This window comes from Drosophila nasuta, chromosome 2R (assembly GCF_023558535.2).
Source record: "Drosophila nasuta strain 15112-1781.00 chromosome 2R, ASM2355853v1, whole genome shotgun sequence".
Lineage (NCBI taxonomy): Eukaryota > Metazoa > Arthropoda > Insecta > Diptera > Drosophilidae > Drosophila > Drosophila nasuta.
The window spans coordinates 25,645,672-25,662,190 of NC_083456.1; the positions used below are offsets into that span (position 1 = coordinate 25,645,672).

The window sequence follows — 16,519 nt, forward strand, 5'->3', positions numbered from 1 at the left end:
ATTTAACTATTTCTACTGGTCATTTATTAAAAATCCATCGACTGCGTTAGAGTCAGATTAATATCGCATTCAAGGCACGCATTCACACGCTTTTGTTTAGCCGTATCCAAATTCCCTCGAGAAGACCTCACCTCTCCCCTCTCTCTCTCTCTCTCTCTCTCTCTCTTTCTCTCACTCTGTCTCTATGGGTATCAATGCTCTTTTGGCCATGCCGCCGCCGCCGTCTTGGCTTAGCTCATTGTTCTTTCTTAGCTACTACTATGAAGAGTATCTAAAATGAAAGTCATTTCAGTATCTTTAATTTTGTTTCACTTCAAACAAAACTATTGAATCTTTCTTCTCTAGCATATATGATTATTTCTATTTCCAAAATTATGAACTTTTGTGTGAAGATCACGTAGCGAACCGAGCACAGGTAATCTTTTGTATATCCAAAAGGTGTAAAGGTGAAAATGTATCAGCAACTTTTACATTAATTGCAACGTTTTTTTTTTTGACAAACGTATTGAATCCTGTTGCTAATGAAGACAACTCCCTAACAATTGTCCTGTCACAGAACGCCATGTCATTCGCCTAGAGAGAGAGACAGAGAGAGAGAGAGAGAGAGAGAGAAACTGAGAGTTGCCATTGTCATAATTAAGTTGCTCAGTTTGTCTTTTGTATCTACAATGTTGTCGTAATCAATGCTGTTTGTTTTCCTACCGCTTCTGGCTTCTCGCTCCTCTCATCTCATTTTTTTTTTAGTACAGTCTTTCAATATTTTGTTTTCGTGTTCCATTCAAGTTATCTTTTGCGCTCACAAATCTGATTACATTGATGCTGTTGGAATTTTTTCAACCAGTTTCTAGAATAATAATAACAATTTCAAGCTCGTCGTCGCGACGGTTGACAACTTTTTGAGCATGACTTGACAGTGTCCAAACACAAAAAAAAAACCATATTAAATACCAACAAAATACACGCGAATGCTCTTATTCTCAATTATGTTATAGATCTTTCGGCCACGTCCATCTATGGGTATCAATATCATCGTAGCTTAAATGCCATTATGCAATCAATTTGGCTGCCAAGCTACGCTTCACAAGTTTATTGACCACAAGAACGAAACGCAAGAGATTCCCCTGTCAAATTCTAACGGCCATTCTCAGCTACAACTGGGAACTGAGACTTTCCATCAATTACAGTACAGTTGCAGCAAAAGTTGAGGAAATTTCGTTCATTATGTTATTCTTAATATGTATTACAATTATGTTATTCTAAAAATAGAGTTCAAAAGTTGAGAAAATTTCGTCCAAGTACTAAGAGTACTTCACTTTATATTATTCTCAATATTACGATGATATTCTACTCTAAGAATAGAGCTAAAAATAAGTCATTAACATTTCTATTGAACTGAAATTTTCAGAATCTAATGCCAGTTAAGTTTCATTTCAAAATTCAAACAAACTTTGACTCAAAAATTCATTTGCTTATGAAAACATCCTAAACTGTAAAAGGAACTGGAACTGAGTTATAGAAAGTCAAAAACAATTAGAGCTTTTTCTTTATAGAATACTCTGAAATTACTTCTATAAATTGCTTTTTAAATTAAGTCATATTATTATCAGCTACTTCAGCTGTAATTTCAGTTACTTAGAAACTATTTTTTTTAATCCTGAATGAACAAAGTATTAGGCTAAATATGCTGTTAAAAATTAGTTTGCTAAAGCATTCCATTCAAGCTGAAATTTTTAGAATCCAAACTTCATCTCATTTTCTTGAAAGCTCCAAACTTTTTACCCAGTGTTGTTAAGGTATTAAAGTTATACGAATTTTATAAAAGTAACAGTTTTCTTTTTGCTAAAATACTCTTAAATTAGTTGTTTAAACTGCCTTTAAATTTAAGTTGACTTATTGCAGTTACTTTTGCTGTTATTCTAAGCAATTGAAGAGCTCTAATTTCAGCTGCTTCGTTCTCTCGCTCTCACTCTTTATATATCCATCTCTTTTGCTCACTGGACAGTTGCAACTTCCACACTTATTGTAACTGAAGTCGCCCACATCAAAAATACAAAATAAATGAAAATGAGAGAATGATGAAAATTATTATTATAAAACAGCTGGTGGCATCGACATCGACGCACCTATTGAGGATTCTAGACTAGTTGCCCCTTCCTGTCTGTCTGTCTGTTGGGTTCTCGTCTCGTTTTTGGTAGTTGCAACATTCAAAACTGTGTTCCCTGCTGCTGTCTGTGTGTCTGGCATAGAAATTGTTGAAAAAAATGAGGAAAAAAAAAACAAATTCTACATGGTCAGCATTACGTTACAAAATTTACACAAAATTTTACATGCTGACAACACAAGTAAGAAACAGATAGTGAGGAGCGTGGAGGAGGAGAGGTTGGTCAAAAGGCTGCCACATTTTGCTGCATAATCGTATCGCTTTCAAGTGCACTGCGCTGAAGAACGTAGCAAAGAAGCGAGAAGCCAGACGCGTTGCCAAAACTAGTTGAGAATTGCATAATTTCTCCCATTTTAATTAGCCAATTGACCCACAAAAAAATACTACAAAAATAAACAAGGATTATGAAAGTTGTCTGTTGTATATGTTAATCATGTGAATGTGTGTGAGTGCGGCATTCATTCATATTCGGAATTCAGTATTCATTCATGCAACGCGCGTTTTTTGTGGCAACGTCATTCGATAGCCAAACGATTATTATGATTATTTTGTATACGGTTTTTCAGCAATTTCATTGTTGACACTATCATCAGGTTCGGGTTCGAAGTCACTCTTTCTGTGTTACAGATCTGTCCTGTCATAATTGTTGCGCACTTCCAGCTTTGAGGTTATGGTCGCACACTAAACACACACAGTTAACTGCAAGTTCATGTCATGACCAACACTTGCAATTGGCTTTTCAGCCAGTGTTTGAAAGTGAAAGAAGAAGTTGGCGCTGCGCTTTGCCCACTTAAATATTCAAGTGCAATCGCTTTGCGGACTCTCTTTCACCGGAAATTGACTGGCATGCCATCTCACTCTCGATCTCCCTCTTTCTCGCTCTCTCTTTTAACTATGGCGGCTCTTTGAGCATCAGCGGCAACAATTTAAACTAATTAAGTTGTAATGGCGCACTCGAGAAACGCTCCAAAGCATCAAAACAATATTCAAGCTACGCTTATTTCGTTGTTTTTTTGTCTCGTTTCTCAATATATATATAGAGATATATTTCTCTTGCTCTCCTCTCCAATTTCAATCCCATAGATACGAGTTCGAGTCTCTCGATGATGCTGCTAATTTTTCGTTTTTTTTTTTTTTTTTCGCCTTTCGTCGTCGTCTTTTAAAGTTTATTAAATCCAAATAGCTCTGCTCTGCTCTGCTCTATTAGTTCAGTGGCCCACTAATGCATATATTGCCTGCCCTTTCTCCCCTCTATCTCTCCCACTCCCTCTTCTCTCACCCAACAAAAAACAAGCGCTCATTTGATTGCGGTAATTGTGTTAATTTTTGTGTAAATAAGTTGCTGTTTTTATGGCTAAGGAAAAACTTTGATGTGTTTTATTTTTTTTCCTTTTTTTTGGGGTCAGCTTTTGGTAGATACAGTAATTGGCTTGGGCGCGCTTTGTTGTTCCATATGTGCAATAATAACAATAATAATACGAGTGTGGAAAAGTGCTTTAAAAAAAACAAAACATATAAAGCATAAAACTTTTAAACAAAACATAATACATCACAAACTTTATTCAAATTAAAGCTGAATTACATCACAAATTTAAAATTCAAAAAAGGAAATAAATGATATATACAAAAAAATGTTAAAAAATACCCTCAACAACATATAGAACTCAATATAGAAAAATAACTGGAAACTTCAGCATGAAAAACTCAAAGTAAATGATCTAATCATTATAAATTCATTAAATATTCGTCTACTTACTCTTATAATTATTATTTAAATTACATATTTTTCAAACAACTCTTATAATTATTATATAAAAATCTCAAACAACTTTTCTACTAAAAAAAACTACGATCAAATTCGGAAATGTTATGCGAAAAATGCAAAATGTTTGGTCTAGTAATTTTATGATTAATGGAAACCATAAAGAGAGTCACATAATTATAATATTATATTATAAATATAGAAAAACTTATCTACTGCCGAAAAATAACTCTATAAAAACTTAATGAACATTAAAGAAGTGATGGAGTCCTCTAAACGAAAATGTAAAACTTTAAAATAAAATCAATTTAAAGGAATAATTTAAATTTTAAACAGAGATTTCTACTGGGAAAAAGAAATATCTTTCACAACAAAATGTATACATTTGAAAAAACACAAATTTAAAGATATATTTCAAATTTGAAACAAAGTTTTCTACTGGGGAAAGAAATACCTTTAACAACAAAATGTATAACTTTAAAATAAGATAAATTTAAAAGAATATTTTAAATTTTGAACAAAGTTTTCTACTGCCGAAAAAAAAATTTAAAAACCACATAAATTTAATAAAATATTTTGCATTTGAAACAAAGTTTTCTAACAACAAAGTTTAAACAACACCAAGAAATTTGTTGACCTAACAAATAATCTAATATACAATAATAACTGAAAACTTCAGCTGGAAAAAAGTCAAAACTAAAATCGATATTTATATTTTGTAATAATCATAAATGCAAAGAAAGCAAAGAACAAGAAATGAGCGCAAAGCTAAGCGACTTTGGCGAAGCCAAAACAGAAATGCTGAGCATCTATGCAGAAATGTGTGCATTTGTGCCACAAGTTGTGGCAGAATTGGAGCAAATGACGCAGCTCAAACAACAAATGAAAGAGGGCTTAAAATCGGAACTTTTAAGTTGCTTGCAACGCATTGAAGCCATTTGCCCCATGTTGCAACGCAAGAGGATGAAAGAGGCGTTCTTTGGACGCACATCGAATGGCAAAAGTTCGGTGATCAATGCCATGTTGTATGAACGTGTACTGCCCAGTGCCATGGGGCATACCACGAGCTGCTTTTGTCAAGTGGAGGCGACTCTTAAAGGCGAAGCAGCTCACGTGATGTTGGACGAAAGCGAAGATCAAAAGCTGAGCATCGATTGCTTGCGAGATTTGGCGAGTGCGCACTCAAATCAAGCGCTGGGGCCGCAACGTTTGTTGCACGTACGTTGGCCCAGCGGCAGCCGTTGCACGTTGCTGCAACACGATGTCGAGTTGCTGGACACACCTGGAGTCGATGTCACAGCGCAGCTCGATGAATGCATCGATCGACATTGCCTCAATGCGGATGTGTTTGTGCTCGTGTTGAATGCGGAGTCGACGATGGCGCGTGTGGAGCGGCAATTCTTTGAGGCAGTTGCACGTCAGTTGTTGCGCCCCAATTTGTTCATACTCAACAATCGATGGGATGTGGCTGCCACATTGGAGCCGCACATGGAGCAATTGGTGCGTGCTCAACACACTCAGCGTTGCCTGCAACTGTTGACTGAAGAGCTGGGCATCTACACGGACTTGGAGTTGGCTCGAGTCGCATCTACCACGTGTCCGCCTTGGAAACGTTGCGACTGCGGCAAGCTGAGGGAGTTGAAACCTTTCTTGCAACTGGAGCCAGGCAACGTTATGAAGAGTTTCGGCGATTTGAGCGTGAATTTGCCAGCTGCTTAACACAAACTGCTTTGAGCAGCAAGTTGTCGCAACATTGCGTTGGGGCAGCCGAATTGCTGCTGCAGTTGCACGCACTGTTGCAAGAACTGAGCGACGGCTTAAACGAACTTGTGGCAGCCAAAAGCGACACACAAACTGAGCTTGGTGAGCGTTTATTGCACTGGGAATTGCAAATGACGCAGCAGCGGAGCACGTTGAACGTGCAACTGGAGCAGCTGAGCACGCAGACTGCACAGCTTGCCACACAGCTGTTGCACGCGCAAATTCAACGTTTGCCCGCCGCCGTGCAACACTTCAAGCTGCACTTTCAGCGCCAAGAAGTTGCCGCTTACAAGCGTGCGCTTGCCACGCATCTGGAGCAGTTGTTGTGGCAGCAACTAGAGACGCAACTCGCTGAGATGTTGCAGCAACAGTTGCCGCAAGATGCGCCGTGGCAACTCTATTGTTGTCTCGACTGCCAGCAGCTGATGGCCGACTTTCAATTGGACTTGCAGTTTCGCTTCTCGTGGGGCATGGCCGCCATCATGCAACGGCTGCGTGGCAAGCTCCTGTTGCCGTTGCAAGCGGCACCCAAAACGCTGAATGGCTTTTGCAAACAGTCGCTAAAGTTGATGCCACAAGCTGAGGACGAAGATGGTTCCTTAGGTGGCATGTTGCTACTCGGCGGCATTTTGGTGCGTTCTTTGAACTGGCGCTTGCTACTCGGTTGTGGCAGCATTGTGTGCGGCATTTATGTCTACGAACTGCTCAGCTGGACGCAGCCTGCACAAGAGCGTAGCTTCAAGACGCATTACACGCGCCACTTGCAACATCGACTGCGTGAAACGTTGCCACAAGCAGCCGCAGGCTTGGGGCAGCAGGTGAGGCAGCAACTGCAGCGTTCGGTGGGTAAACGTGACTCCGAAACGCAGCAAATTCTTATCGAACTAAACGCAGAGCTGGCCACACTGGCCACGCAGTTGCAAGAACTCGAAATGTGGCGTGGAAAAGTCGAGCAACTGCAGCTAACTTTGCGGCAGCTGCAACAACGCATAACTCAATTTCAAGCGCTTTATTTGTCAGTAGAAACGTTGTGAATTCGTTCTCTTCTTCCTTTTCAATTAAAACTTTTGTTCCGTTCTAATAATCCTGCACATCTTGAGCGCAACTTTAATTACTTACTTGATTAGACGCAGTCTTCCCCTCCACCCCTCAGTTACTTAGAAACTATTTTTTTTAATCCTGAATGAACAAAGTATTAGGCTAAATATGCTGTTAAAAATTAGTTTGCTAAAGCATTCCATTCAAGCTGAAATTTTTAGAATCCAAACTTCATCTCATTTTCTTGAAAGCTCCAAACTTTTTACCCAGTGTTGTTAAGGTATTAAAGTTATACGAATTTTATAAAAGTAACAGTTTTCTTTTTGCTAAAATACTCTTAAATTAGTTGTTTAAACTGCCTTTAAATTTAAGTTGACTTATTGCAGTTACTTTTGCTGTTATTCTAAGCAATTGAAGAGCTCTAATTTCAGCTGCTTCGTTCTCTCGCTCTCACTCTTTATATATCCATCTCTTTTGCTCACTGGACAGTTGCAACTTCCACACTTATTGTAACTGAAGTCGCCCACATCAAAAATACAAAATAAATGAAAATGAGAGAATGATGAAAATTATTATTATAAAACAGCTGGTGGCATCGACATCGACGCACCTATTGAGGATTCTAGACTAGTTGCCCCTTCCTGTCTGTCTGTCTGTTGGGTTCTCGTCTCGTTTTTGGTAGTTGCAACATTCAAAACTGTGTTCCCTGCTGCTGTCTGTGTGTCTGGCATAGAAATTGTTGAAAAAATGAGGAAAAAAAACAAATTCTACATGGTCAGCATTACGTTACAAAATTTACACAAAATTTTACATGCTGACAACACAAGTAAGAAACAGATAGTGAGGAGCGTGGAGGAGGAGAGGTTGGTCAAAAGGCTGCCACATTTTGCTGCATAATCGTATCGCTTTCAAGTGCACTGCGCTGAAGAACGTAGCAAAGAAGCGAGAAGCCAGACGCGTTGCCAAAACTAGTTGAGAATTGCATAATTTCTCCCATTTTAATTAGCCAATTGACCCACAAAAAAATACTACAAAAATAAACAAGGATTATGAAAGTTGTCTGTTGTATATGTTAATCATGTGAATGTGTGTGAGTGCGGCATTCATTCATATTCGGAATTCAGTATTCATTCATGCAACGCGCGTTTTTTGTGGCAACGTCATTCGATAGCCAAACGATTATTATGATTATTTTGTATACGGTTTTTCAGCAATTTCATTGTTGACACTATCATCAGGTTCGGGTTCGAAGTCACTCTTTCTGTGTTACAGATCTGTCCTGTCATAATTGTTGCGCACTTCCAGCTTTGAGGTTATGGTCGCACACTAAACACACACAGTTAACTGCAAGTTCATGTCATGACCAACACTTGCAATTGGCTTTTCAGCCAGTGTTTGAAAGTGAAAGAAGAAGTTGGCGCTGCGCTTTGCCCACTTAAATATTCAAGTGCAATCGCTTTGCGGACTCTCTTTCACCGGAAATTGACTGGCATGCCATCTCACTCTCGATCTCCCTCTTTCTCGCTCTCTCTCTTTAACTATGGCGGCTCTTTGAGCATCAGCGGCAACAATTTAAACTAATTAAGTTGTAATGGCGCACTCGAGAAACGCTCCAAAGCATCCAAAACAATATTCAAGCTACGCTTATTTCGTTGTTTTTTTGTCTCGTTTCTCAATATATATATAGAGATATATTTCTCTTGCTCTCCTCTCCAATTTCAATCCCATAGATACGAGTTCGAGTCTCTCGATGATGCTGCTAATTTTTCGTTTTTTTTTTTTTTCGCCTTTCGTCGTCGTCTTTTAAAGTTTATTAAATCCAAATAGCTCTGCTCTGCTCTGCTCTATTAGTTCAGTGGCCCACTAATGCATATATTGCCTGCCCTTTCTCCCCTCTATCTCTCCCACTCCCTCTTCTCTCACCCAACAAAAAACAAGCGCTCATTTGATTGCGGTAATTGTGTTAATTTTTGTGTAAATAAGTTGCTGTTTTTATGGCTAAGGAAAAACTTTGATGTGTTTTATTTTTTTTCCTTTTTTTTGGGGTCAGCTTTTGGTAGATACAGTAATTGGCTTGGGCGCGCTTTGTTGTTCCATATGTGCAATAATAACAATAATAATACGAGTGTGGAAAAGTGCTTTAAAAAAAACAAAACATATAAAGCATAAAACTTTTAAACAAAACATAATACATCACAAACTTTATTCAAATTAAAGCTGAATTACATCACAAATTTAAAATTCAAAAAAGGAAATAAATGATATATACAAAAAAATGTTAAAAAATACCCTCAACAACATATAGAACTCAATATAGAAAAATAACTGGAAACTTCAGCATGAAAAACTCAAAGTAAATGATCTAATCATTATAAATTCATTAAATATTCGTCTACTTACTCTTATAATTATTATTTAAATTACATATTTTTCAAACAACTCTTATAATTATTATATAAAAATCTCAAACAACTTTTCTACTAAAAAAAACTACGATCAAATTCGGAAATGTTATGCGAAAAAATGCAAAATGTTTGGTCTAGTAATTTTATGATTAATGGAAACCATAAAGAGAGTCACATAATTATAATATTATATTATAAATATAGAAAAACTTATCTACTGCCGAAAAATAACTCTATAAAAACTTAATGAACATTAAAAAGTTATGGAGTCCTCTAAACGAAAATGTAAAACTTTAAAATAAAATCAATTTAAAGGAATAATTTAAATTTTAAACAGAGATTTCTACTGGGAAAAAGAAATATCTTTCACAACAAAATGTATACATTTGAAAAAACACAAATTTAAAGATATATTTCAAATTTGAAACAAAGTTTTCTACTGGGGAAAGAAATACCTTTAACAACAAAATGTATAACTTTAAAATAAGATAAATTTAAAAGAATATTTTAAATTTTGAACAAAGTTTTCTACTGCCGAAAAAAAAATTTTAAAACCACATAAATTTAATAAAATATTTTGCATTTGAAACAAAGTTTTCTAACAACAAAGTTTAAACAACACCAAGAAATTTGTTGACCTAACAAATAATCTAATATACAATAATAACTGAAAACTTCAGCTGGAAAAAAGTCAAAACTAAAATCGATATTTATATTTTGTAATAATCATAAATGCAAAGAAAGCAAAGAACAAGAAATGAGCGCAAAGTTAAGCGACTTTGGCGAAGCCAAAACAGAAATGCTGAGCATCTATGCAGAAATGTGTGCATTTGTGCCACAAGTTGTGGCAGAATTGGAGCAAATGACGCAGCTCAAACAACAAATGAAAGAGGGCTTAAAATCGGAACTTTTAAGTTGCTTGCAACGCATTGAAGCCATTTGCCCCATGTTGCAACGCAAGAGGATGAAAGAGGCGTTCTTTGGACGCACATCGAATGGCAAAAGTTCGGTGATCAATGCCATGTTGTATGAACGTGTACTGCCCAGTGCCATGGGGCATACCACGAGCTGCTTTTGTCAAGTGGAGGCGACTCTTAAAGGCGAAGCAGCTCACGTGATGTTGGACGAAAGCGAAGATCAAAAGCTGAGCATCGATTGCTTGCGAGATTTGGCGAGTGCGCACTCAAATCAAGCGCTGGGGCCGCAACGTTTGTTGCACGTACGTTGGCCCAGCGGCAGCCGTTGCACGTTGCTGCAACACGATGTCGAGTTGCTGGACACACCTGGAGTCGATGTCACAGCGCAGCTCGATGAATGCATCGATCGACATTGCCTCAATGCGGATGTGTTTGTGCTCGTGTTGAATGCGGAGTCGACGATGGCGCGTGTGGAGCGGCAATTCTTTGAGGCAGTTGCACGTCAGTTGTTGCGCCCCAATTTGTTCATACTCAACAATCGATGGGATGTGGCTGCCACATTGGAGCCGCACATGGAGCAATTGGTGCGTGCTCAACACACTCAGCGTTGCCTGCAACTGTTGACTGAAGAGCTGGGCATCTACACGGACTTGGAGTTGGCTCGGAGTCGCATCTACCACGTGTCCGCCTTGGAAACGTTGCGACTGCGGCAAGCTGAGGGAGTTGAAACCTTTCTTGCAACTGGAGCCAGGCAACGTTATGAAGAGTTTCGGCGATTTGAGCGTGAATTTGCCAGCTGCTTAACACAAACTGCTTTGAGCAGCAAGTTGTCGCAACATTGCGTTGGGGCAGCCGAATTGCTGCTGCAGTTGCACGCACTGTTGCAAGAACTGAGCGACGGCTTAAACGAACTTGTGGCAGCCAAAAGCGACACACAAACTGAGCTTGGTGAGCGTTTATTGCACTGGGAATTGCAAATGACGCAGCAGCGGAGCACGTTGAACGTGCAACTGGAGCAGCTGAGCACGCAGACTGCACAGCTTGCCACACAGCTGTTGCACGCGCAAATTCAACGTTTGCCCGCCGCCGTGCAACACTTCAAGCTGCACTTTCAGCGCCAAGAAGTTGCCGCTTACAAGCGTGCGCTTGCCACGCATCTGGAGCAGTTGTTGTGGCAGCAACTAGAGACGCAACTCGCTGAGATGTTGCAGCAACAGTTGCCGCAAGATGCGCCGTGGCAACTCTATTGTTGTCTCGACTGCCAGCAGCTGATGGCCGACTTTCAATTGACTTGCAGTTTCGCTTCTCGTGGGGCATGGCCGCCATCATGCAACGGCTGCGTGGCAAGCTCCTGTTGCCGTTGCAAGCGGCACCCAAAACGCTGAATGGCTTTTGCAAACAGTCGCTAAAGTTGATGCCACAAGCTGAGGACGAAGATGGTTCCTTAGGTGGCATGTTGCTACTCGGCGGCATTTTGGTGCGTTCTTTGAACTGGCGCTTGCTACTCGGTTGTGGCAGCATTGTGTGCGGCATTTATGTCTACGAACTGCTCAGCTGGACGCAGCCTGCACAAGAGCGTAGCTTCAAGACGCATTACACGCGCCACTTGCAACATCGACTGCGTGAAACGTTGCCACAAGCAGCCGCAGGCTTGGGGCAGCAGGTGAGGCAGCAACTGCAGCGTTCGGTGGGTAAACGTGACTCCGAAACGCAGCAAATTCTTATCGAACTAAACGCAGAGCTGGCCACACTGGCCACGCAGTTGCAAGAACTCGAAATGTGGCGTGGAAAAGTCGAGCAACTGCAGCTAACTTTGCGGCAGCTGCAACAACGCATAACTCAATTTCAAGCGCTTTATTTGTCAGTAGAAACGTTGTGAATTCGTTCTCTTCTTCCTTTTCAATTAAAACTTTTGTTCCGTTCTAATAATCCTGCACATCTTGAGCGCAACTTTAATTACTTACTTGATTAGACGCAGTCTTCCCCTCCACCCCCTGCCCCATGAGAGAAAAAAACACCACACGCTGCTATAAGAACGAACGAACGAAGCAAAAACGAGTTTTGAAGTCATCTTCTTCTTGTTGCGTCCATGTTCAAAGCAGCAGCAGCAACAACAACAACGACGAAGGCAGCCAAAAGCAAAAGTAAGCAAGCCAACCAATACACACACACACACACACACACACAACGCAAGCTAAGCTCCGCCTCTGTCTTGCACACACACACACATTCGTTACTGCGCATGAACAAAGGCCGCAGCAGCAGCAGAGAGGAAGTACATACGGTTGTCTCGCTCGCACACACAGCGTACGCTTCGGCTGGCTTGAGCTGGCAACGCCATTTCTCTTTTGTGCTGCCTTCGCTGTCGCTGTCGCAGCCGCCGTCAGCGTCGGACGTCGACGTCGTTTGGCCGCCATCGAGGCATTTAGAATCGTATTTGAATTTTTATAAACGCTCGAGAAACGCTCAACGCTTGACGCGCGCGCTGTTAGCCAAGCTCAAGAATAACGCTCACACATAAAAAAAAATATAGAGAGAAATATTGAGAAAATTTAATAATAAAAAATAATAATAATAAGAAGCCAATGCAGTGTGCAGTGCATTTTAATAGTGTTGTTGTTGTGCAGTGCAGTGTTCTATTAAATTACACTTGGCATCAATTTGAATACTAACTTGGCCAATTAGACAAGAGTTCATGTGCAATTACCCCAAAAATAAAGAAGGTTGCTAAAAACTGTGTCAACTGTACGAAAATAGATATATATATATCTATATATAACTACGCAATTAATGCAACTACATAACCGCAACGTGCGAACAAAAAGTGAAAGTCTGCGCAAAAATCGAAAAAAATAAAAGAGTTACCAAACGTTAAACAGGGCGCAACTTAGTGCTAACAATAGAGCGCCTAACAAACCAAAACCAAGCCTTTTGTGCGATTCTAAAAGCCCCCAAAACAAAAACGAAAACACACATACAAATACATATATGTATATTTAATAAAAATCAACAACAAATCGAAATACCAAAAATAAATATACATTTTTTCGCCCAATCACATCACACAAAAAAAAATATTGTGCAAAAGTCGCTGCAACAGCGAACGAAACGGAAACTCTGTGTTGTTTGATTGTTGTTGTTGATTCTTTTTTTGGGGTCTGTCGCCGTCGTCAGCATTACATAATTGTCAAAGAGTTGTAAAACTAACAACAATCAACGTTTTATTGCAACAATTTGTGTTCAATCTCCTCGGCGTCGTCGTCGCAGTCGTCAAACAAACAACAAAAGCCACAACACAACAAAAGGCCCAGAAAGACACATCGAACAGCGAACCCAAAAACCCGAAAACCCGATCGACCGACCACACACTTTTTTTTGTGATCGTTTTCGACTTGTCTCTTTGAGCCCGCTTTTGTTTGGATTACAACAACCACAAATATAATTCACATATTGCAATTGCATTTGCAATCGCAATCGCATTTGCAAGCGAAGAAAAGGTTTGTAACGTTGTCTCTTGTATTTGTTTATTACAATTCGATTTGGATTTTGATTTCGATTTCGGGGTGTTGTTTGCTATGACCGCATTATTTTGATTCGATTTTGTCAGAGTTGATTTTAGCAGCACGCCAAATTTTTTGTTGCCATCTCATCTGGGTTACATATGGGCGGCAGTTGAAGATCTCTTATTAGAGAGTTGCATTCACTTAAAACTAGTTCACCACACTCGACTCGACTTGACTCTTTTTTTTCCATCGTTGCTGTCTACTTGCTGCTGCTGCTGTTTTTTCATATCTATTGCAATGCTGCACAGTTGTGCTGGTGAGCTGGTGAAAAAGGCGGAAAAGGTGTCTGGAAAATGTTGGGGAAACATTGGTGTGCATAAGATTTCTATTAAAAGAAGAACAACTTAATATTATTGTTATATAAATTATTTGACAGTATATTTATATTGAAAGTTTAATAAGAAATGTTTTATTTGAAGAGTTCTTTTGTGCTCTGTCTAATAATCTTTACAGTTTAGTTAAACATTTAAAGACTGATATTTTAAAAAGAACGAAAAGATTAAAAGAATATTATTATTAGAATGATTAATGATAATGTTTATTAGAATATACCTTAATTTTACAAGTTTGATTGAGAATGTTTTAGATGAAGAGTTCTTTACCTTAAAAGTGTTCTCTATAATAATTTTTGCAATTTTTCAATCGCTATAACCATAGAAAAGATCTCTTGTGCTTTCCTATTATACTACTTCAATAATTATGCTTATATTCTGTTCTTTAAAGTAACTCTATCAATGATGAAATATTAAAATAAGAAAGCAGTTTGTAGTGTCCTTTAAATTATGGAGAACATTATTTTTAAAGTTTACTCATTTTGTTATTCCAAAATTATATTAAAGACGATAAAGAAAGCACTCTTGCAATTATATATTCAATACCTTTATTTCAACTGTATTGCTTAAAAGTGTTACTCATTTTTCGTTATATAAATGAAACTAAATAAATCATTTCTTCCACGCTTACAACATTTACCTTAATCCCATATAAACATTACTAAGTATTCCCCAATTATTCACCCCATAACTTCCATAAGTATTCGTTTAGTTGGTGCCACCAAACTTTTAGCCGTCGGCAAACATATCATCATTGTGTTGACCATGTTTTAGTGGCAATTGCCCAATTGATTAGCCCAAGATTAGTTAAACTTCATTGCTTACATTGAACCAACCCTCGATAAGTATTGGTTGAATGAAACTTCCTGAAATGTTAATCAAATGTAAACGAAATCGAGACACGACGCCCCCATCGAAAGCTTTCCAAGTTACCAATTGCCAGCGAGTGCAGGAAATATTATAAAGGCGTAAACAACAGCCAATGTCTGTCTTTCATTTTAGTTATTTTTTTGGGTGAACTGTTGTCGCTTAATTGCTGGTGACAGACGGCAGACACACACACACACAAGTACACACGCACAGCAAACACAACACAATGGACAAATCGAATAATATTTTTATAGACATTTACGACAATGCAACGGGCAGCGAGACACAGAAGACAGCAGACCAAACAACAAGCCCAAAAACACACACAAAAAATTGAACGATAAGCAAACAGTTAACACACATACTAACACACACACACTAATACACACCCGCATACACACACCTAGGACAAATTAGAGAACTCCTGTTGTTGTTTTTATGCGCATTTTTCGTTGCCCTCGCTGAGCACAGAAAACTGTTACCAAAAAAATACGAAAAAAGGTGAAACGTGAAAATAAAGAGAACAAATTAAATGCCCGGGAACAACTGGACCCTAAAATAACAGGGCCCAGAAGAGAAAACATGGCCAACAACGGCAGTAGTAGAAAAATAAAAATGGTTGTTGTGTATTTGAAATCGGAATGTATTTTGTAACCAATCGTAAGAATAACATTTATAAGAACAAAGTGGTGGAGGAGATCGAGGAGGAGGAGGGAGTTAAGGTTGAAGAATTGTCTACGCTCTGCTCCGCAATGTTTATTCTAATTTCTGACCCTACTCAAGTGCCACACAACACAGACGGCAAAGGTCGTGAGCGTCGTCGTCGTCACAGCACTTGAGTTTGAGTTAACCAAATTTCTCGACCAAATATTATACGGTCAGGTCTACTTGGCCACAAGTTGCGCCCTCTTGTTCTTTTTTTTCTTCTTTTTTCGTTCGTTGTTCATATTTTTTCCACATTTTTATCTAGATGTGTTTGTTGAGTGCGCCCACAAGTTCTCTTCTCAGTCTCAGTCTCTCAGCCATATTTATTATTTAGTCTACCACTTTTGCCCAGTTTTTCTTTTTCTTTGGAATTTTCGGCGATGTTAAGTAGTCGATTTTCTGATAATATTGTGCCTTCCATGGAAGGCAAATATTTGAACTTGGCCCAGTCCAAATCCAAATCCAAAATACCTATTGTAAGCGATATGCATGGGGCAAAGTATATTTAATAACTGTCAAAACGGATCATAAATTAAACAATTGTAGAAATGAATTCGCTCAGAGTTTCACAGCTGGCTTCCGTGAGAGAAGATCGCTGACTTCTGACTTTTGAATATGATTAATGATATGGCAAGATTTTTGCTGCAGCTACTGTTTTTCAGTTCTGACCAGGGCTGCATCATCTCCAGGGAATCGCAATGATTATTGATCGCACTCTGGGGGCACAAAACAAACTCGAAATTCTTATTGTACGTGTATCAAAATATTTTACAAATATTCTAAGAGATTTTGGGATGTACATATTATTAGAATTGTTTTAAGATGACTTGACTTATTTTGTTTCTTCTGTTCTTTGCCACCCACAGGTGAATACATTCGCTTGCCGCTGGATGAGCTGCTCAACGACGTGCTGCAGCTCTCTCAGTTCCCACTCGAAGACGACGAGGTAAGTTTTAGCCAACATCTTGTGCCACTTGTGTGATCTTGCAACTTTCTCTCTCTCTG

At 38.9% G+C, this 16,519-nt stretch overlaps 2 protein-coding genes across 4 annotated transcripts in view; both read left to right on the forward strand.

Annotated features, from left to right (window-relative positions):
• The window catches only part of LOC132787218 (segmentation protein cap'n'collar), a 55,890-nt gene that overhangs the window by 23,158 nt on the left and 16,213 nt on the right, over nucleotides 1-16,519 (forward strand). For all 3 annotated transcript variants that reach the window (XM_060794145.1, XM_060794144.1, XM_060794146.1), the window contains one exon: nucleotides 16,381-16,460. In XM_060794145.1, the coding sequence (XP_060650128.1) occupies nucleotides 16,381-16,460 (80 nt within the window). The remainder of the gene's footprint in view (nucleotides 1-16,380; nucleotides 16,461-16,519) is intronic.
• On the forward strand, nucleotides 4,547-6,808 carry LOC132786798 (transmembrane GTPase fzo). Its single transcript, XM_060793454.1, is given in 2 exon segments — nucleotides 4,547-5,499; nucleotides 5,502-6,808. Coding segments are annotated over 2 exon segments (2,037 nt in total). The 5' UTR covers nucleotides 4,547-4,679; the 3' UTR covers nucleotides 6,719-6,808.